This window comes from Ambystoma mexicanum, chromosome 3q, assembly GCF_040938575.1.
Source record: "Ambystoma mexicanum isolate Mex_15411 chromosome 3q, UKY_AmexF1_1, whole genome shotgun sequence".
Taxonomy (NCBI): domain Eukaryota; kingdom Metazoa; phylum Chordata; class Amphibia; order Caudata; family Ambystomatidae; genus Ambystoma; species Ambystoma mexicanum.
The window spans coordinates 1,216,775,487-1,216,798,034 of NC_090926.1; the positions used below are offsets into that span (position 1 = coordinate 1,216,775,487).

The window sequence follows — 22,548 nt, forward strand, 5'->3', positions numbered from 1 at the left end:
GGGACCACCTTCCATGCGCTGTCTGCTGAAGCAGGTGAGCCCCCCACCCCGTGAGAGATGTGTCTGTCGTGAGAGTGGCTTCTACTGCAGGAGTGGTGAAGGTCTTTCCCTTCCAGAGGTTTTCCCTCAACCACCACCGCAGAGAGAGAACGAGGACTATCGAGACAACTACCAGATCTTCCCATTGTATGCTGGCCTGACACCACTGGCTGTTGAGCCACTCTGGCATGGGATGCATGCACAGCCTCGCATGGGGAACTAAGTAAATGCATGACTCCATCACACCTAGCAAGCACATGGGCTTGCGTACCGTCACTTCCCGAATGGCTACATATTGAGGGATTTGAGAAAGCATGTTCTGAACCCTCTCGTCGGAGGGGAAGATGAGGCCGTCCCTTGTCCGAATCAGGGCCCCTGGCAAGTCTACCACAGGGCGCATTGTGAGGTCCTTTTTGGGTACAAGGAAGTACACTGAATAGATACCCTTGTTTACCTGAGGAATGGGGACGGCTTCTATGGCGTCTGTTAGGGAGAATTCTCATTTATGGCTAATTTCCCTCACCTAGTGAGTCCCCCAGCAGCTTTCCTGGACTTCTGGAGTTTATTTTTTTCCACTTGGTAAGAGTGAGAGCTTTTCCCCCACTCTTACCTGTGTTTTGCTATGTTTTTCCATCTGTTTTTGTGAGTGTGGACTCTGAAGTACACCACTTCAGTAACCCCCTTCTTTGTGTGTGTCACACAGCACCTTCAGTGCCGTGGCACAGGATTGTCTTTGAGACTTCCCTCGACTCCATTTCTGAGGCGAATACTGTCTCCCTGAAAAGGGTAAAGTTACCATTAACTTTACTTAGTCAATCTACCACAGATCCAGTACACCCCATCTTCCATGGAGTACTGGAAAGGGTTAACTCGTATCCCTTTTTATCTGTACCTCCTAGAGCATTGTTTCGCTATTTTAACATTTAGACTTGGCTGGTGGCAGTGGTATCTACCCTATCTTTTCTACCGCGATTATATTAGATAAACGTGGTACTGTTCTTGGCTATTATATTAGCCTCGAACATAAATCCGCTTGACCAAATCATCTTTCTTTTGGCTCCGGTTGGGTTTATTCGCCATTTTTTTGTTGTTAAAGTCCTTCTTGTGTTTTACTTTGCGCGGCAAACCAGGTTCGCCTTCTTTGTTCACCGTCTTTTGGCGAGCCCTCCTCAAGGTGCCTGGGTGTCTAGGTGGGCTGAATGTGAGGGAGGGGTGTAGTCACCCCCTGCACAGGGTATCCTAGGAAACCCAATTCACACTTTGTCATGATTGGCCTGGGTAGTTGTCCGGGCTGGACAACCCCCCTGCTGGGTGATTGACAGCCAGGCTGCATGAAGGGGGGTTTTTCCGCATAAAAAACAGGTCTCTTGGGCTAGAAGTCAGAGAGTCGCCACTGGAACTACAAGGAACCGAAGAGAAGCGGAGAGAACAACGGCTGCTGCAACTACCCTGTCCCGGTGAAGCCCTGCTGCAGTCCTGAGTTATCAGCCCTTCAACGACTCGGAGAAGATCCAGTCCGGAGTCTTCTTCCCTTGAGCTTGGTGGGGATAATCAGCTCATCTTCTTCAGCCAGAGGATCCTCTTCCGTGGTCGAAATGGCTGGAAACTGCTGTAGTGGTCCGGATAGCCACCTGAAGAGCCTCTCCTGTTTTTAAGGAGCGCACCTTTTATTCCGTGTCGCTGCTGACGGCTTCATTCCTGTGTGGTGCATACCCCCTTCAGACGTCCTTCCTTCTTGACGAAGCTCCAGGAATCGTGGGTCTGCGGGAAACCACCAGGAACAACTGCCAGGGCACCAGCTGCACCATTGGAACAAGGTACTGTGTTCTGTTGAGGAAACTGGGTGAATCCCTTTTCTTCATTTTCAAGGCTTGCCCTTGTCTTCCCTCCTTCTTATAACTTTTGCTTCCGAACATTGACAATATCGAAGTACTTTTGGCTGCGTTGAATCGTGAACTGTCTGACCGTGTGATCTTCGGCAACTGGCCCCGGTGTCTTTCGACCCTGGCTCCGGCCCTTTGACTTTTGAACTCCTGTCTCTGAGTGTTTCTTGATTCTGCCTGCCTAACCAAAATATTGCCTGTGATTTTTGCCTCCAACTCTCTCTGGGTATCTCAGGTGCTAAGTGTGTTTTTGCCCCGGTAGCATTTCATGTCACGGATACGCGTTTGTTTAGTAGACCGAACTGTCAAAAAGTGATCGCAATCGTATTCGCGGTAACGTGTTTTGTGCCTAACACCGGTTCATTCCAACACAGGGTACTTACCTTGACACTTACTGTACAAAGTGAATTGGTTAGTTGTAGTATATTTAACGTGTGGTTTTTATTGAAGTTTAATAGAAGTGTTGTGTTTATAATGAATGGTTTAAAAATAAATGTACTTATATTTTTCTACCTGAAACCTTGAGTCAGTGTTTGCTTAAGTCACAGTAATTGTGGTCCCTTTGTGTAATCTCTGCTACTGCTTATATACTCTTGAGATAAACCTGGCTGCTCCGCCACTGCTACCACTATGACATAGTAGTACAGGCTTGTACCGAAGGTAAAACTTGTATCACCACCTGTAGTCTTAATTGTCTGTAGTGGTCCCTAAGGGCACTGCACAGGATTCTGCCTAACAGCGTCCTTTTCCAGAAGCGCCTCTACTTCTTGTATTAGGATTTGCAGATGGTCTGGCGTCAGGTGTCATGCTTTGGGCGGTCTGAATTGTGGGGGTCAGGCGAATTCCACATAGTACCCATGGGCGACCGTTTTTAGAACCCACTGGTCTGATGTAATTCCCTCCCATGCCGAAAGGAAAGATGTTAAGCGCCCCCCGACCGGGGTGGCATGGGAGGGGACTTGAATCCGTAGGTCATTTCCCTGAAGTTGGGGCCTCTGTCTCTACCTTTCCCGTGCCGCTGACACCTGGGTAGATAGTTGGCAGGGGTGCTGGATTCTTGCACTGAGTTCCAGTTGTTTCCTCTATTGTACATGTTCTGTGAGGAACGTGTTTGGCCTCGAAAGGACCGGCGGGAACTGCTTCCCCTCAAGGGAGAGGGCTTTTGAGTGATTCGTTGAAGAGACTTCAGAGTCTCATGCTCTTTTTTTGGCAGTCTCTAGAGGCTTGTCGACTGCTTTACCAAAGAGGTTAGATTCCTCAATAGGTTTATTTGTAAGGGCTGCTTGGGTTTCCGTCTTGAAGCCTGAGTTTTGGAGCCAAGCGTGCCGTTTGAGCAGGGTGCCCTGAGCTAGGGACCTTCCTGCCGTCTCTGCAGTATCCAGGGTGTTCTTTATTACATTTGTGTTGACCTGCCTGCCCTCGGGCACGATAGCGAGTAATTTGGTTCTTGCGGGTTCAGGCACTTCCTGGAGACCTTCTTGCACCAGGCTCCAATGTGCATCAGCATAACTAGCAAGCAACGTAGTGTTTGCTATGCGCGTGGTAAAAGCAGCTGTCGTGGTAATTTGCTTACCTAAGGCGTACAGTCTTTTCGACTCCTTATCGGGAGGCACCTCTCCTGTAGCAAGTGGTACTCCTGCCCCTTTCCGGGTGGTGGTAACCACTAGGGAATCAGGGGTGGAGTGGCTTTTGATATATTGAGGGTCGGTAGGCGATGGCCGAAATAAACTCTCCACCCTAGGATTCACTGCCCTGGTCTTGGCTGGTGTGAGCAGGGAAGGAGCCAATCATCTCCTTTTAACGGAATTTAGGAGAGAAATGGCTTGGCTGGAGGGGGGTTTCTCTTTAAGAATGTCCTCCACGAAATCTTGTTCAGGTATGGCGTCCTGGGTGGCGATCTGAAAAAAATCAGCTGCCTTCCTTAAAATGGCATTAAAAACCATCTGATCGTCTACTGGTGAAGCCTGGCGAGCCGGAGTCGAAGGAGGGGAATCCAAACATGTGAGTAGGGAGCACCCATGGCTCTGTCTCAACTTGATGAGTGTCCTCCCAGTTTTCCGTGGCGTCCGCCTGGTCATCCGCAGTATAGTCCTGTAGGAAGGTAGTATCCTCTTCCTCATCGTAAATGTCTTGATAAGTGTCCATCTGGATTTCATCTTCAAGTTGGAGGGAAGTGAAATGTTCTTGAGAAAGTTCTATATTTCCAGAAAATCTCAAAGTTGACACAGAAGGGGGGGTCCTCCCGAGGTCTCTTGGTGGTAGGGTGCTCTGAAAGTGAGAAAAACCTTTCCAAACGGTCCATGCACCCTTCAAATTTTTCCCTGGTCCATTTAGACGAACCAGAAGGGTCAATGGGTGGAAAATCTTCATTTTCCCCCCTATGGCGGCGAAATTTGTTACTAATAGTGCTAGACAAGAGCTCATGACTGTCTTCGTAGGCCTCGCGAGCATCGAGGTGCTGTGGTGCGTCTTTCGACGTGTCCACGGCACGCTCCTTGCGCTTTGTCGACTCTTTAGGCTTCAGCCCCACTGCCTAAGTAATTCTCGCGATGCTTTCGGCGATGTCTGGCGAAGCGGGCTGTGCCGTATGACTAGGAGGTCTAGCGGTAGGTTTTTCGCCTACCCAGCGACTAGGAGGCCTAGCGGTAGCTTTTTCGAGTACCGAGAGACTAGAAGGCCTAGCGGTAGATTTTTCTCCTACCGGGACCTTAGGAGGTGTTGGAGCATCAACTGAGCGCGCTTCGCTGGCCAAATGTGTTTTTGAGGAAGCGCCCTTCATTTTCAAAGGCCCAGTCGCAAGACGCTGCTGCGGATGAGGGAAAGGCTGTTGATCTTCAAGATCAGTGGAATCTGTCGAACTCTTTAGTGGTCCTGTCAGCGCTATCGCCCGTTTCGTTGGAACTGTCGAAACCGTTGGGGTTGTGTGTTTATTTTTTGTATGCCCGTGCCGCTGGATGTTGTCCGCATAGCGTGACTTGTGTCAGGCCTAGTGGGGCCGGGTGTGGCGGACCTAGAAGGGTCTGTCGTAAGGTTAATGGCATCCGATACGGATGCTTGGTCATCACTGGTACCCCCGTCACTTTCGGCGGTGGGGGAAGAAGATCCAGCCCGCGACATGCCGTAGGCGGCCAACCACTTAACGCAGCGCTCAAGTGTTTTAGGTCGAAGGAGTCTACAGGCCGCGCACCACACTTCGGTGTGGTCAGGGAGCAGACAATTATTACACTTATCGTGCTCGTCCCTCCACAGATATCTGACCCTGAAAGGGGGGCAAAACCTAAATGGTGTCCTTTCCATAGCAAAAGGTAATGACCAGACCTAGAGGGTAAAGAGGGGGAAAGAGGAGAGACATAGCATAATCAGACCACCCCGAACCCCCTCTCCCTACTGTGTAGGCTAGCCGGAGGGCCCGGTCACGTGGATGGCTCTGCCACCAGATCTTTAGGTGTTGTGGTCGAAAGTTCCCACAGTCTTCGTCGTAGTAGCTGAACACCGTCAAAGTGACTTAAAGGGGAATAACCGACAAAGTCAGTAAACAAGGATTAACAATGACTCTTATGAAGAGCTGCGCAATAGGGTGACCAGTTATCTGGTCGGAAAAAAACCATCTGAGGGACCTCAGCGCATGCAGGTTTTGGGTACACTACACGTCCCGATAGGGATAGTGTCACAGAAACGCCTATGACGACGTCCCCTTTCGGTCCCCGAAAGACAAGATGCAATACTCTGCGGTTACCACTGGATGTCGGATTATATGCACAGCATGGATTCTAAGCAGATTAACAAGCATCAGAAAAACCTTGCTGCAGACCTTTTATCCCCAAGGATGTCTTCTACAAAATCTTTGTCCACTTGTGCTTCTTGGGTATACATCTTGAAATATTCGGCAGCCTTTAGGAGGAGCTCATTATATTGCAGCAGATTATCCATAGGGGAGGGGAGTCAGCCAGGGATTGGTCACAACGGCCCCGAGATTGGATTATGTAGACGTCATCGTCGTCATCATAATACTGATCTGTGTTATAGAGGTCGCCTTGGTCTGCTAGTGAACCAGGATCTTGAGAGCCTAAAGTGTTAATGTAATAGAGATCCTGGGACATGTCCTGCGACGTGCTTGGCTAGGTAGTGTCTATTTGTGGTTCTTTGGCAGCAGGTGGGTCTTTAGCTGCCTCACCTTGTGAGGGCCCGTGGAGAGTGGACAATTCACCAGGGTGACAATCAAAGAAGTCTACGAAGCATGACATTCTTCGCATTATTTTGTCAAATTTTTCAGGGCTCCATTGGGTGGAGCTTAGAAAACCTGTGGGGACAGGGGTAGAGATACTCTCCGATGTAGAGGGTTGGTTATGCGGCATGGCCCTTGATAGGGTGTCACTAGAGAGAGAGAGGGCTCTTTAGCCTTTAAAATAGGTGTTTGTACTTTTAATCCTATGTGTTTTATGTGTATTGTTTTGGAGTCATGACAAACTCCATAGGCATCATCTTTTTACATTGTGACACAGCAACTTCAGTGCAGTGGCACAGGGAAGTCATTTGGATTTCTCAAAGATTTAAATACCTTCTTTTGGTAAAATTACTGTTTCCAAGAGTAGTAAAGTGAAGTTTACTTTACTTATCTTATGTAACTTTGTAGACCCAGCACACACTACCTAACATATGAGTGCTGGAAGGCTTACAAAAAGTTACACTTTCTACAATTAATGACTGGTGGCAGTGGTTTACTTTCTCCCACCATTGTGTGTTTTGACTATGTGCTGCGTTCGCAGTTGCAGTATAGCACCAATGGGTGCCCATTTTGTCAAAATGGCTAGGGTCTTCTTTTTTCTCCATTTCATGTTCTAAGGGTCCTTCTTGAGATTTACTCTGTGCGCCAAATTAGGGATGGTCCCTTTGTTTGTTTTGTCTTTGGCGGAATTCACTGCTGAAGCCCGCCTCTGGCTCCAGCTTGTCTGGCAGGGCAGGAAGCAAGGGATGTGCTGAAACTCCCTGTGCTTAGTCTCCTTGGTTACAGGAATGCACCCAAATGTGATTGGCCGGATGGCTGTCCTGCACCCTGCTGTGTGAGTGACAGCTAGGCCTCAAATGAATGGGAGAGACTTGCATAAAAGGCGAGGTCTTTTGCAAGGAAGGCAGAGTCGACCACTGGACGAAGGAATCCAAAGAAGAACTTGGAAGAGAAATACACTCGACCCATGAAAACAGACAAAAATCATAAATGCACCTTCTGTAAAATGGTGCATGTCGCCACAAACTGTTTGACACACTACGGCCAGACAGAGGTCAGCCATGCACTGTGAAATGTTTCTTTGAAATTTACTGCAAACAATGTAAATGTATTTCAAACATCCCCCTGCAAATGGTACTCATCCTTCAAAAAATCTACTCGACTATGAGTGGGCGAAAAGACTTTGCAAGCCTTGGTTTAGTGCCTGTAAAACGTAAATGATTATCTACATGAACGGACACAAATAGATATGGGCTCTGAAAACAGTTTGGCCATCTCTCTCCAGCAGGTGATAACAATGCAATCATAATAATGGGGCTCTGGATGCCAAGTACAGTGTATGGAATTACAGTCGATCTGTATATGTACAGACTGGATGGAACTATTGATCACTACTTTGGGTAAATATCTAGTTAGCTTTGTGCATTCATTATGAGGAAATAATGTCAGAGACTAACCAGAGTGGATGGCGTAGGAGGCAGAGAACTGGGCAAACTAGGAGTAACATTGGAGTTCTGCCACCATTCCCCTTTCAGGCAAGCTGGTATAAAGTAACAGGGTGATAAGATAGAATGTCAAGGAGTATGGATCAGCTCATGGATTGAGAACCAGTTGCACTGATGTTACAACCAGCAGGTTACAGAACCAGGATTGCCATCAAACGTATTTGGCCAAGTGATCATGCACATTTTCAAAACTGTTGACTCTGCAATGATGCATCTTCTCAACAAAAAATATATGCCAGGCAGGATATAGTTAGCTCAATAAAAGTATCATCCCAATTACTTGTTTGCAATGATTGGATAAAGAAAAACAATTCTTGCCTAGCACTCCCACACAGGCATTTGGCACGTGAGAGGAGGACATGGTTATTGCTGCACTCTCTCTCTCCATTATTCCCTTTGAACTTGCAGTCAACAGAGAAAGGAGGGTGGAGAGATCCCTGAGAGCAAGAGAGCTATGCAGGGCAAGCTGTACTTTCATTGAACAAGGTAAATTAATTCGCTAGATTTGCTACACAAATGTCAATTTAATAAGCAAACCTACAGAACTGCATAGCATACTGCTATGCGGCACAGCTTATACTCTTACGTCCCGTCCCCTTTCCTCCATACTGAATGGGCGTCACTCGCTAGGGACGGGTGACGGAACCTTTTTCACCAGAAAAACCTTCTTCCCCTTTAAATTTAGAGGCGCTTGACCTGGGAGCATGCGCTCGCCTGACTCTGCCCACCGGCGACATGCCCCAGTCCCGTCCCGGCCCCTTCATTCCGGCAGCGCAAGCCTTATAATGAGGCAAAATGTCTTCGTGTAGCCGCCATTCGTATTCTTCTGTCAGAGGAAAATCTCTGATGAGTACGTCTGCCAGAAGATCGAGTTCTCCTGGAACTTGTTGGAACAACAAAAACATCTTGTGTTTGAGAGCCCATATCCAAATGTTTTGGGACAGCTTGGATAGCCTAGGAGAGTGAGTGCCCCCCTGTTTGTTCAGGTAATACATAGCTGTAGTGCTGTCTGTTAGAATCAGCACTGTCTTCCCTTGCAGTTGCACCTGAAAGGCTTTCAAAGCCTTGAACACCGCTAATAGCTCCAGTAGGTTTATATGGTTGGACGCTACTTGAGGAGACCAAACTCTGTGCACTGTCTGTTGAAGCAGATGAGCTCCCCACCCTGTGAGAGATGCGTCTGTAGTGAGAGTGGCTTCCACTGCAGGGGTGGTGAAGGTCATCCCCTTCAAGAGGTTTTCTCTTGACCACCACTACAGAGAGAGAACGAGGGCTGGAAAGACAACTACCAGATCTTCCCATTGTCCGCTGGCCTGACACCACTGGCTGTTGAGCCACTCTTGCATGTGACGCATGTGCTGATGCGCGTGGGGAACGAAGTACTTGCATGACATCATCATTCCTAGCAAACTCATGGCTTTGCGCACCGTCACCTCCCGACTGGCTACATATAGAGGGATCTGAAAAAGCATGTTCTAAACCCTCTCGTTGGAGGGGAAGACGAGACCGTCCTTCGTCCGAATGAGAGCTCCCAGAAATTGTTTTATTTGATTGGGGACTAGGCTGGATTTCTTTTCGTTGATTGAGAAACCCAGACTGAACAGGAGATCTACTGTTTTTTGGGTGTTCGAAAAACAAGCGTCGAACGAGTCCCCCGTAATGAGACAGTCGTCGAGGTAAGGGTAAACTGGGACTGATAGTCTGCGCAGGTGTGCTGCCGCCACCGCCAGAACCTTGGTAAACACCCTTGGCGCCAAAACGATGCCAAAGGGGAGTACCTTGAATTGGTAATGCCTGTCCTGGATCATGAACCTTAGGTATTTCCTGTTCGCCAGCAACATTGAAATATGAAAGTATGCATCTTTCATATCCAATGTTGCCATGTAGTCCCCTTGTTTCAGCAATGGGATCACCTCCCACAGTGTTACCATGCGAAACTTCTGGCGTTTTATAAACTTGTTCCCTGGGCGCAGATCTAGAACAGGGCGCAGGGTGAGATACTTTTTGGGTACAAGGAAGTACACTGAATAAATACCCTTGTTTACCTGAAGAATAGGGACGGCTTCTATGGCGTCCTTTCCCAGCAGTGCTTCCACCTCTTGGTTCAAGATCTCCAGATGGTCCGGTGAAAGGCGCTGTGAGCGCGGCTGTCTGAATTGTGGAGGTCGGGTGAATTCCACACAGTAACCGTGGGCGACCGTCTTTATGACCCACTGGTCTGAAGTTATCCCCTCCCATGCCACGAGGAAAGAGATGTTAACCGCCCCCCGACCGGGTTAACATGGGTGGGGACCTGGATTTGGTGGTCATTTCTAACCAGAGGCTGTGGCTCCTCTGGGATTGGGTCCTCTACCTCTGCTGCGTTTCTGACCCCTTGCTGGGTAGTATGCAGTGTTTCCAGAAGTCTGTCCTGAGTTGAAGTTTCCTGTGCCGTAGTTGTTTTGACCAGCACGGGCTTGCTCTCGAAAGGACCGCCGAGATTTATTACCCCTCTGGGTGGAATGGTTTGTGTGATCTGTTGCAGACTTTAGAATCTCATGCTCCTTCTTGGCTGTTTACAAAGCCTCATCCACCGCCTTCCCGAAGAGGTTAGAGTCCTCAATGGGCTTGTTGATGAGGGAGGCTTGAGTTTCCGGTTTAAAACCTGACGTACGCAGCCAAGCGTGTCTTTTCAGTAGGGTCCCTTGGGCCAGAGACCTGCCTGCAGTTTCCGCAGTGTCGAGGGTGTTCTTGATCACATGCTGGTTAACTTGTCTTCCCTACATTACAATGGAGAGAAGCTTAGATTTGGCGAGTTCGGGAACCTTTTGGAGGCCTTCCTGGAGCAAGTTCCATTGGGCGTCAGCATAGCTTGCCGATAGTGTTGTATTATAAGCAATCCGCGTAGTGTATGCAGCTGCTGACGTGACATGTTTGCCAAGGGCATACAGTCGCTAAGATTCCTTGTCCGGCGGTGATTCCCCCGTGGCAAGGGGTACCCCTGCCCTTTTCCGAGTGGTAGTCACTACCAATGAATCTGGGATGGCGTGCCCTCTGATGTATAGAGGGTCGGAAGGGGAAGGTCGAAATAATTTTTCGACTCTTGGGTTCACTGTCCGGGTTTGAGCTGGTGATACCAATGAGGGAGCCACTCTTCTTTTCACAGAGTTGAGGTGGGGTATGGCCTGGCTAGATGGAGGTTTTTCCTTAAGAATATCCTCTACAAAATCCTGCTCAAGCACCGCCTCTTGAGTGGAAATTTTGGAAGTATTCAGCTGCTTTTTTCAACATGGAGTTGAATGCCATTTGGTCATCTACAGGAGAGGCCTGGCGAGCCGGGGTGGACGGAGGAGAATCCAGGCACAAAACATCAGTCCTGATCTTGCTGTGTCCATGGGTCCTGACCTTCTTGCTGGGTTTCCTCCCAGTTGTCCGTAGTATCCTGTTGTTCTTCCTAATAACTTTGAAGAAATGAAGCTTCCTCTTCATTATAAATGTCCCTGTATGTGTCCATGTGGACAACGTCTTCCTGCTGGAAGGCATGAGACTAATCTTCAATTTGGAGATTAGGGTAGATCCGGGCCCTTTTTGGGGGAGGATGGTCAGCCGATCCATACACCCCTCAAACTTCTCTGTAGTCCATTTAGAGGACCCAAACGGGCCTTCGGGTGGAGAAACAACGTTTTCCGCCCTGCGGCACCGAAAAGAGTCTTTTATGGTGTCGGAGAGGGGCTCCTGGCTATCTTCGTAAGCGTCGTAAGAATCGGGATCCCAATCCGCATCTGAATATTTTTCCACGGCTTGTCCTATAACTTTAGGCGGAACCGGGGTAAGACCCACTGCCGCTGTAATTCTTTCGATGCTGTTTTCAATAGTCGCCGAATCGGCGTGAGACAGTGGTTCAGATGGTTTACCGGCAGGCAAACTACCTTCCGCGGCGCTAGAGGGCCTAGCGGTCGGTTTTTCGGGTAGAGGCCTAGCCGTAGTTTTTGGGCCTACCGCGGCCTTTGAGACCATCGAAGCGTTGAATTTCCGCGTGTACAGTTTTTGGAGTAGCGCCCTTGTTTGATTTGGACCGCCCAGTCGCAAGGCGCTGCTGCGGATGCAGGGAAGGCTTTGGATCAGAGCGATCCGAGGAAACCGGCAAAGTTTTCAGCGGCCCTGTTGGCGCTTTCACCTTTTTCGACGAAGGCGTCGAAACCGGTACAGGGGTTGTGTGCTTAGTGCGATGCGCTTGTACGCCCCTGTCGCCGGGTGTTGTCCCTGTAGTGAGACCAGAGTCAGGCCTTAAAGGGCCGGGGACGGGCGTGGCGGACCTAGAAGCGTCCGCCTCAAGGTCTACAACCTCCGCAACGGATGTTTGGTCATCCGAAGTACCCCCGTCACTCTCAGCGGGTGTGGCGGTGGGGGAAGGGGGTTCCACCCACGACATACCCATACCGTACGCGGCCCACCGCTTTACACAGCGTTCCTTAAGGGTCTTAGGCCAAAGGAGTTTGCAGGCTGCACACCGCTTTTTGTCGTGCTCTCGGGGGAGACAGGCCTTACACGTCCTGTGTTCGTCCTTCCATGGATATCTGACCCTACACTTAGGCCAGAATCTAAAAGGAGTCCTTTCCATAGCTAAAGGGAAAGATGACCAGACCAAAAGGGTAAAGAGGGGAAAGGAGGAAAGACATACCGACAATATGGCCACCCTGACCCACTCTACCTACCGTATAGGTCGGCCAGAGGGATCCGGCCGCTGGATCTTAGGCGCCGAAATCCACAGCCGTAGACGAATCCCCCGTAGACTTCGTCGAAGATGTTCTTGTGGCCGAAGTGACTTAATGGGGAATAACCGACAATTCGGTGAGATAAACAATGTCTCTAGTAAGAGCTCTGCTATAGGGCGACCAGTTATCTGGGTGGAAAAAAACAATCTGAGGTACCTCGCCGGGTGAGGGATTTTGGGTACACTACATGTCACGATAGGGATAGTGTTACAGACACGGGAATGTCTGAGTTGATTGATGAGTCGCAGAAGCAACGCCAGCGGGGGAAACGCATAGAGGAAGAGGCCATCCCAGGGGAAGGAGAATGCATTCCCCATGGTCCCCGGCTGCAGAAACCTGCTGGCAACCTCCGTCACTTGGTGTTCGTCGCCGTCGCAAACAGATCGATCTGGGAATTGCCCATCGTCGGAATAGAAGATGCACTCGGTCCTGCCGAAAGCTCCCACTCGTGGCACAAGCGCAGTTCTCTGCCATAGGTCCCGCAGCCTGCACAGGCACACAAGATATATGCACGACGACATCATGCCGAGGAGCGACTTGATGGACCTCACCCTTGTGATCTTCAAGGTCAACATCCGTTGTACCTTCACCAGGATGGCCGCTATTCTCTCCTCCGACGGGGACCCTAGGCACGACACCGTGTTGAGCCGGGACCCAAGAAACAGCACGTCTTGCGATGGCATCAAGCAGGACTTTGCAAAGTGTATCGAGGACCCCAGTTCCATGAGTAGCCGGACGGTACCCGCTGTGTGCTCGACAGCGGTCTCTCTCGACTTCTCTCAGATGAGCCAATCGTCTAGGTAAGGGTAGACATGAATCCCCTACAGGCACAACCGCGCGGCCCCTGGCACTAGACACTTGGTGAAAAGCCTTGGTGCCGACTGCAATCCGAAGGGAAGGGCTTTCAATAGGTAATGCTGTCCTTGGACCGTGAAGCGCAGAAACATGCGGTGTTCCTTGTGAATGGGGATGTGGAAATAGGCATCCTCCAGTTCCAGCGACGATAGGAAAACCACTTCTTCCAGTTGACCCAGCAAGTGCTGAAGGGTGACCACCCGAAACTTCTGGGACCTGATGTACTTGTTGAGGCGACGGAGGTCTAGAATGGGTCTCCAACCGCCCGTCTTCTTTCTGACGAGGAAGCACTGGGAGTACACTCCGGAGCCCCAGAGCCTTTTTTGGACGAGTTCTATCGCGCCCTTCCTCAGCATGGCCTGTACCTCCAGCAGTAGTTGAGGGACATGGTTTTCCTTGCTGGCCACCGGTGGAATGCGTGGGCACTTCCGTTGAAATTCCAGGTTGTGCCCGGGGGCCTGGGCATCCAGCACCCAACTGCCGGTGGAGATGGACTTCCACACGCTGATGAAGTTCGCAAGCCGGCCTCCCACTCGGGTGCGCGGGAGGGAGCCAGACATCGCGGCCGGTTCAATCTTGCTTTGCCGTGGGGGCGCAACTTTGAGGACCTTGGCAACGACGGCGACCTCCTCTGGGCTTGCTGCGGCCCCTTAGGCTTCCTGAGCCGAAGAGCGGGACGGTTGACGATAGGATGATGAGCCACCACCGAAACCTTTGGAGTACCCCTGGGACTTTCCTCCGGAGGTCCGAAAGGACAGCCGTCGCTGCTGGAGCATGCCAAACGCCAGAGCCGTCTCAGTATCCACCTTGATGGCCTGAAGAGACTCGTCCACAGTCTTGCCGAATAAGTTGTCCCCGTCGAAGGGCATGTCCAACACCCTCGACTGTACACCCGGACGGAAGTTAGTGGCCCTCAACCAACCCCACCGACGAAGGCAAATACCACTGCCCATCTGACGGAGTCGGCGATGTTCGTGGCCAACGTGATGGCATGGTCAGATGCCACCTCGCCTTCTTGCAGGATTTCCAGCACTTCCGCTCTTGTCATCGGGAAGGAAGTCCAGGAGGGGAGCGATCTTGAACCACAGCTCCCTGTCATAACTGGCCACGATGGCCAAGGCATGGGCCGCTTTGATCGTCGCCCCATAGATGACCCTTCGGCCCAAGACGTCCAGCTTCTTTCCCTCGCCGCCCGGGGGGAAGAGGACGTTGATGCCGAAGATCCAGAGGACTTCTTCGCCGCGGCCGAGACCACCAAGTCTGGGGACGGTTGGGATCTGAGACACTTGGGTTCAGAGTCCGACACTCTGTACTTCTTCTCGTACCGGTCCCTCTTCGCCGGGGCCGAGGACGGGTTCTTTATAAGCGACGGCCCCTCGTCCCAAATGTCGTCCAATAGAGGGATTGAAAGCACGGTCTTCCTCTTGGCCTCCCGGGGCTGGTACAGGAAGCATTCCTTCCAAGGCCCTAGCAATCATGGCATGGAAAGAGCCAATCTCGTCGGGCGGCAAGGCCCTGTGCACTGGCGATGGGAGGACAACTCCGTCGTCGGTACCCGTCGTCGCCGTATCCGGTTCCGTCTCGTCCCTCGGAGGAGGGGATGGCGGCGAAGGATGGCAAGGAGGTGGAGTATGGAGTCTCCTTCTCTTGACAGGGGGTTCCCCCGACGGCCCAGGAGCCGCGGGATCACCCGCTGGAGACAAGGGCATACTTGTACAGATCTCTGAGCCGAAGGTGTGCATTGCCTGTAGGATGTCCGCCGACACGTCCGCTGGCGGTGGTGGAGGTTGCTGTGGTGGCTGCAACGGGAGCGGTAGCAGTGGTGTGATGTCCTCTGGCACCTCACCGCCCTGCTGCTCCTTGTCGGTTTCCTCACTGCTCTCCACATCCGCTTTGCTGGGGTCCTTCCTATAGGACCTGGCCTCGACGAACTTCTTATCCAGTACGGCCTTCATACCAGAAAGCTCCTCCTCAGAGGAGATGTCGGAGCCCTGTTGGACTACCCTCTAGCCCCCTTCTGCTCGACCAGCGGGGACGGTCTAGGGGAGCTGATCGGCATCAATGGGTAGAAAAGACGATTCTATCCGAGCAGGCAGGGAAACACTCGTCTTAGGGGCCGCCTCCTGCGAATCCGCATCCGCGGACTTAGCTAGGGACGCCACCACTCCTTCAAGGTAAGATTTCGCCTGGTGAACCTGGGCCTTCACGACCTTGGGCGCGCTTGAGGCCTTCATCGTGGGAGGAGGGTCAGCGCCCCGCTCCCCCTTGGCTTTCTCCAGAGTCGGCTGGGATCTCTCCAGAAGTTTACCCGGATGGTCCGACTTCCTCCTCTTCCATGATCCCGGAGCGTTGGCTCGTGGCCGAGGATGCCTGAGATGCTGTTCCAGACCCGGCCGCCGAGGAGCCCGTCCCAACGGCGCTCCCGGTGCCCGCGGGCTCACAGTGCTTTGCCTTATGTTGGGTCGCCGGAGCACCCTCAAAGGTCTTAGAAGTCTGCTCAGATTTCCTCTTGCTAGGTGAGGCTTGCTGCACAGGGATCTTGGACTGGAGCCACAGGGAGAGCCGCTTGCGACGGTACTTCATGGTGCGAGGCACCATATCCTTGCAGAACGCACAGTCTCCTCCATGTGCGTTTGGTCGGAATGTAGGCAGTAAAGGCACAGGGAGTGCCCATCATCCAGGAAAAGGTTCTGTAGTCCACATCCAGGGCAGATACTGAACAGAGGCGTCGAGTCTCCTTTATCTTCAGCCATGTGCACATGGAGTAGGCGTCAAAGAATCTTCCGGAATCCTCCAAGAAGGGAACTCGACGATAAACGCTCTTGAGGGGCATAGAAAGTTCTGAAAAACGGGTTCCCGTTATTCAGATGATGGATCGATGGAGCTTTAGGCTCGATTGACCGAAAGAATTAAGTAAACTCTAAGAAAAAGCGCAAAACGCAGTAAAAAGTCAGAGATAATCACAAGGACTCCCACCAATCTAACGTGTGGTAAAAATCTGAAGATGGCTGCCAGAGGAGGGGCTTAGGTAGACGGCAGTCATTGGCTGGGGGCAGTATGACCAAGAGACCAGCGATTGGTTAGTAGGAAAAAGACAGTTCAGAAGTGAAACTGATTTTTTCTTTACTGAGGATTCCCAGCCCGACGACGGGGAATATTCATGAGCATGTGAATCCATGCCAGACCCCATGCTGGACAATGTTAACTTCTTAATGCCTGCTCTGAAAAAAATGAAACAAAAGACAGACCTTTGGCCTCCTAACATCAGACTCAATTCATACATTGTATGTCCGAAATCTGGTTTGCATGCGACTGCACTGTCCTTTATAATGATGTGATCCAAAATGAATATGGAATCCTTCATATCAACTGGACACCAGCACATACTTCATTGACTCCCAAATGACCACCCATACTGCAGACATGGCATGTTCAATCTTCTCCACGTTAATGATTACACATCCGTCATTAGTTATAATGGGAGACTTAAATGTCTAAACTTTCAGTGACTTCAGTGGCAAATCATTATTCGGTTTCAATTTTTTTCCATGGTGATCCCTCGTATCAGACAAGCAAGAATGGGTTCTCTTACCAGGCCTCCTACAACTGCACACCGTCCCTCTACAAAAGCTTTAAAAACAGGCTTGTTTCTCGCTAAACCCCCTCGGATTAGTTGCGGACAGCTCCTAGGACATAAGAGCACAAGGCTTACAAAAGAACAAGTTACTTACCAACTGTAACGTTCTTTCGATTGAATGTTCCTCCCACGTATTCCCCATCTTAGATATTCGTATCATCAGCTTTGCTGCTTCGGAAAAAACAATTCCACACCAGAGGGACGCTGTGCTTGATTTCATGGTGTCGATGTCCATCAAGGGCTGCCATACGGTGTCGACGTCATCCGCAGGATAAATGGCTCGAGCCGCGCCCGTTGGCTTCAGTTCTGTTTTTCGATATTCTCAACTGAGAAGAGCTTACTGTCTAAGGGTACGCCTTATCAACTCATTGCTTAAATAGAGGCCATGGACTAGAAAAAGTATTTTCTTGGCACAGGGTGAAACATTTTACCCGTGGTTTGTGAGGGCATTGACCCTGGTTTTGCCAAAGGAGTCGATACTGGTGCCGGAATCAATGTTGCCCTCGACAAAGGCGTTGATGGAGTCGATGTTGTCGACGCTGGCTTTGATAAGGTCGAAGGAGCTTTAGATAGAAGCGCCGTCAAAGAAGGTGTAGACAGAGCCTTCGGCACTGGTGTCAAGTAAGTCTTCGACAGAGGCGTTGAGGAAACCTTCGACACAGGTTTCAATGACGCCATTTTGTCTGATGTCGCCTTTGGTTAATGCACCGATGGGCCTGTCTTACTCTTTTTATGAGGTATCGAAGAGGTTTCTCTCGACGACACCCTCGACGATTTCTTGCCAGATTTAGAGCGTCTAGTCTCTGACCTTCCTCTGTCATCCTTAGAATGAGCTGGGGCATGGTCTTCACGCGATTTCTTCTAGGGGGCCGGGCCGCATTCTTGAAGATTCACATCATTGAGGCTCTAAAAACCTCCCATTTTCTAGGGGAATCATGCGTTGAAGGACAGGTGATAACCCCTGTAACAGAAGACGACGAAGAAGAGGGAGATCAGTGATACCTCTTCTTCGCCTTCTTCGAAGAAGACGACGAAGATGTTCTTGACCGACTCGACCTGGATTTCTTCGACTTACATCGGGACTTTTCCCTAGACTCCGCAGAGCCTTTATTTTTTTTCAAAGAGGCCTTCGAAGATTCCTACCCCACCGCCAATTTACCTCATCACTCCTTGAGAGCTTTATTCCCCATAGCTTGACAGGAACCGCATTCGTCAACTCGATGGTCCGGACCCAGGCACCAGAGGCAAACTCGATGGGGGTAACGTATAGAGATTTTCTTCCCCCAAGTCTGGCACTTTTTAAAGCCAGTTTTAGGAGTAGAAGGGTTAGATGAGGAAGACATCTCGAAAGACTGAAGCGCCGTTTTCATACAAACGAAGCGAAAGCTTTCGGAAAACGGAAATGAAGCCAACGGGCGTGGCTCGAGCCATTTATACTGCAGATTACGTCAACACACTCCGGCAGCCCTCGAGGGACATCAACGCCACGACATCGAGCACAGCGTTCCTCTGGTATGGAATTATTTTTCCGAAGCAGCAAAGCTGATGATACGAATATTTAAGATGAGGAATACATGGGAGGACACAATCCATTCGAAGTCAGCTTTACAAAGGGGAACCAGCCAGCGCCTAGTGGGCACATGAAATACTGTCACAAGATACCAGGAATAGTAGAGAATAAAACATATTAGGAAATGGTTCTATGTGATAATAATGTCGGCTGGGAAATAGTCGACAGGTAGGTGATTTTTTTCCCCTGCACCCCTAGAAGCCTTGCCTCCCATATTCTAGGACAGGTGTATACACCAGTCCTAGAATATTTGAGGAAAGTGCTTGGTGTTCTTAGTAGTGCAAATTTGGGGACATACACCCCCTTGTGATCTTTTCTCAGGCGACTATTGCTAGATAGAATTAAGAAATCGACCTCCCGTTCTTTCCTCCCTGCACTCCAGGCCTCCTGTCAAGCAGCCACACATCGAAGATGACAACTTTTCACCTTGTATCTTTGGACTCTCTTGGACTAATTATCATTATAGAACTCTGAAATGCTGCTTTCTTGCTCTTCTCTGCCTCCCCTTCCCTCACACTACCTGCACAGCAATACCCAAGGGCTGCGAAGGATCGGCTCCTTCACCCACCCCTACTTCTCCCTTGAGGTGCCTCGAAGAGAGATCTGTCACAAGCAGGTGACTAACAGATGACCAAAAATAAATCATCTAGTAAATGATATGTAACTATGAAGCAAAATACAGCCGACATCTAACGGCCTCCCCAATTCCCAGGTATGGCTGGGTAGCTCAACGGTTAAGCATTTGCCTCTGTCATGAGGTAGGCTTCAACTTCATGGGTTCAAACACAGGTAGTCCCTGCTCAGCCTGCCATCTTTCCAACGTCTATACATTGGTACTATTAAAGTGGGTTAAAATTATACTACCTAGAGTGGGAGGAATATGGCATGAAGTGCTACATGAGGATTCATTATCAATGGTTGGTGATGGAGGAACGGGTAAGGAGCAGGTCTAAAGTCGAGGGTACATGCGAGTGGACGCAGTCCACCCACTTTTTTAAGAGGGTTGACTCAGTGCCCCCAGCTAAAATGAAAAACATTAAACGTCATCTTTGAATTTATGACTTAAAGCCGGCATTAGGGATCGAATTGCAGGCGTCAGGTTGGCAGGCCAGGCACTTCCACACTGCACCATATAACCTCTATGAAATTAACAAACAGCTAAAGGTGAAATGTCCCATTTCGGTACTGCAAGTTCTAAAAAACATTTGTATTGGTTCTTGGAGTTTAAAACATGCACAGCTTGTAACGTTTTCGAAAACACTTATTAGAAGAAAACAGCCTCTCCTAGTTTTGTGTGCGTTTGCCATTCGCTTTGTGGGATTTTGGTCGTTATGCAAAGCCAATTTAATGGAATGTGCACATTTGACCTTGATATGCTCATTTCTAGTGACGTCACATCCCACTACGTTTGTTGATGTGTACCCCCACTTTTATTTTTAGTACTTGACCCCTGGAAAGGAGAATGACTCCTTCAAAGCCACTACACAATTGGACTTCATTTATTAGATGCAGTGCTCCCCTCCTTAGAAGGCAATTATCTGTAGGCCCCATTAAAGCCTTAGCAGTGTATGTGCCTTACAATACAAGCACCCTACATGTAATCTCAGTCCACCTCACCTGACACAGTGATTTCTCTTTGCGCGATGTCCTGCCCATGACGATTCCTGGCTCTGCATATGTAGGTGCCAGCGTCCCTAGTTGTGGCGCTCTGTATGGTGATGGTACTGTTGTCCGAAGAGAAAATGAGGGTTGCGCCCACCGGGGTATCCCATCTGTACTCTGGGGCAGGCTGCCCATCCGCAAGACAATGCAGCGTCAGGTTATGACCCTTCTGGATGGTTTCAGGAGCATTGATTAGAAGCGTGATGTTAGGTGCATCTGAAAGAGCAAGTCAAAAAATTATTACGTGTATGTATGGACAGGATTTATAAAGTGCAAACCTAGCTGGGAAGCAGCGAGCGCTATTTATAGGGGGGCACAACCAGGGGGTTTCAAGTGTTGTGGTGGTGTAGCGGAGGAGCTGGATCGATAGAGGGAGCAGGTGAGGGGGTGAGCTCCGGAGGTAGAGTTTTACAAAGAAAGTGAGCGCACAGGTTTTTTTGAATCTAGTGCAGCAAAAGTATGTAGCAATGGTATGCACAGAAAACTGTGCGGCCTTTGATCTCCTGAACAGACCTGTGCACAATCCATAGGGTCTGCAACCTTTGGCACTCCAAATGTTTTGAACTACAACTCGCATTAGCCTTAGACAGCACCATCAATAGTGAAGTGGGAGTCGTAGTCCACAACATATGGAAGGCTGCAAGTTGTAGAATAGGCGAACCAAGAGATGCACCAAACTGAACCATTGACTCTAAATGTCCTGCAGGATTGGGGCAGAATCAGCCAAATGTCAAGCTGGAGCCTTCCTGTGACTAGCTCTGGCCGGATCATCGGAACCTGCCATAGGTGCCGACACGCTTTTGTAAGCATCTCTATTAAGGACTGCGTCCACATCTTGTAATGGGCTCCCAAGCTCCATGACTGGACTGGTATAAACTGTGCAAAGTCTTGAACAATGGTGTGGTTTGGCTGGCATTGTATGTGGCTCTTCTCATAATCAATCTAGGCTGGGCTTCTAGAAAATTTCTGCCGCGTGGCGAAATGTGCCCTGGCTAAGAAACATTCTGGTAATGCGGGCAAAGATCAATGTTTGAGTGGTTTGTGATACAACATGACTGGGCCGGTAAGTGATAAGGGCGAGTATGTTCGTCCAGGATTCCCATAAGAAATCATTGTAGGCTGCCAATTTCTGCAGGTAAGTAGAAATTCAGTACATTTTTACGCTCTCCTAAAGCACAGCTCAAAACACACAATAGTAAAGAAAAATGTTTTAAAAATTGATAGTGAATATGCCTGAATGGTGAACTTGATACATAGCATCCAAGAGAAGCAGCCCCCACTATCACTAAATCCATGTGACTGTATAAGAATATCATGCAGACATTCCAAACCTCAACCCCTCTTTTCCAAATACTCTATCCTCATCGACTGGCAAGCATGAGGGGCACCCCTTTGTCCCTGCACTAGGCTCACCTTCCGTCGTCAAAACTAAAAATATAAAGTATTGCGAAAGCCAATAGCTCTGGCTTTACAAATGTAGAGCGTAAGACATTTTTTCTTTTACACGCTAAATAAATAATCTTATCTTACTGTGCCATATCTGGCAACATTGGAACACTAGGTATGGGCTTTGTCAGGGTCTGGAGTCAGGATGTGTGTGGGGAATAGGTATTTTGCCGGCTCTTAAAGTCAAGCCATACATCCCGACTTGGCTGGCTGGGCTCTGCACATACTTTCTCTGGCTCTCCCACCTGTAATTTTGAAAAGCTCCAATAGAGAGTCAAAGCTCTCTCTAGAGGATGCTTGACCTGAGCAGCACACCTGTTAATCTGAATAATAACTCAACTCCAGGGGCTGACATTCACAAACCAATTATGTACAAAGAGGGCCCAGCGCTATAAAGCACAGTATTGGATATAGGTGTTGCTTCGCTATCAGTGACAGCCCTCTCGTGGTGAAATGTGGCATAGGTAAATTGAAAAGTATTTACAAAGCCAACAGTTTGAGCTTTTGTGTAGGAATGGGAATGGCACTTGCCAGGCACGGCAATAGTGGTATTAACTGGTCATTGATGGTAGCAGGTACAACATGATGCAAGTACCTTGGCGTTTAATAGCAGTGCCTGGCAAATACCTAATACTTATACACAAGCCAAAACTATTGGCTTTACCAATGCTTGTTTTTAAAAAGGACTTCAGTGAAGGATGCACATAGTGCATATATTCAAGTGTCTGAAGCCAGACATTGTTAAGACATTTTTATTACAGTGGTAGCTGGTTGACAGTTCCAATAAAGATTAACTCTAAGAAGACTGCTTTGAAAAAACTCTTTGCGGGCACTTAGGAGTGCAAAGTTTGATGTTAAGCCTTGACTAAAGCAAACTCGAAGAGATTCCAGGAGGAGGTGTTTTGGGCGGGTACGGGCAGAAGATACGCGGGAATGGCAATAGAGATTAACATGGCCATTGGCAGTGAATGG

The 22,548-nt window shown here is 49.5% G+C and overlaps 1 protein-coding gene across 1 annotated transcript in view; it reads right to left on the reverse strand.

Annotated features, from left to right (window-relative positions):
• The window catches only part of LOC138447769 (intercellular adhesion molecule 1-like), a 447,430-nt gene that overhangs the window by 63,154 nt on the left and 361,728 nt on the right, over positions 1-22,548 (reverse strand). The window contains exon 7 of the mRNA XM_069604102.1: positions 20,086-20,346. Within this exon, the coding sequence (XP_069460203.1) occupies positions 20,086-20,346 (261 nt within the window). The remainder of the gene's footprint in view (positions 1-20,085; positions 20,347-22,548) is intronic.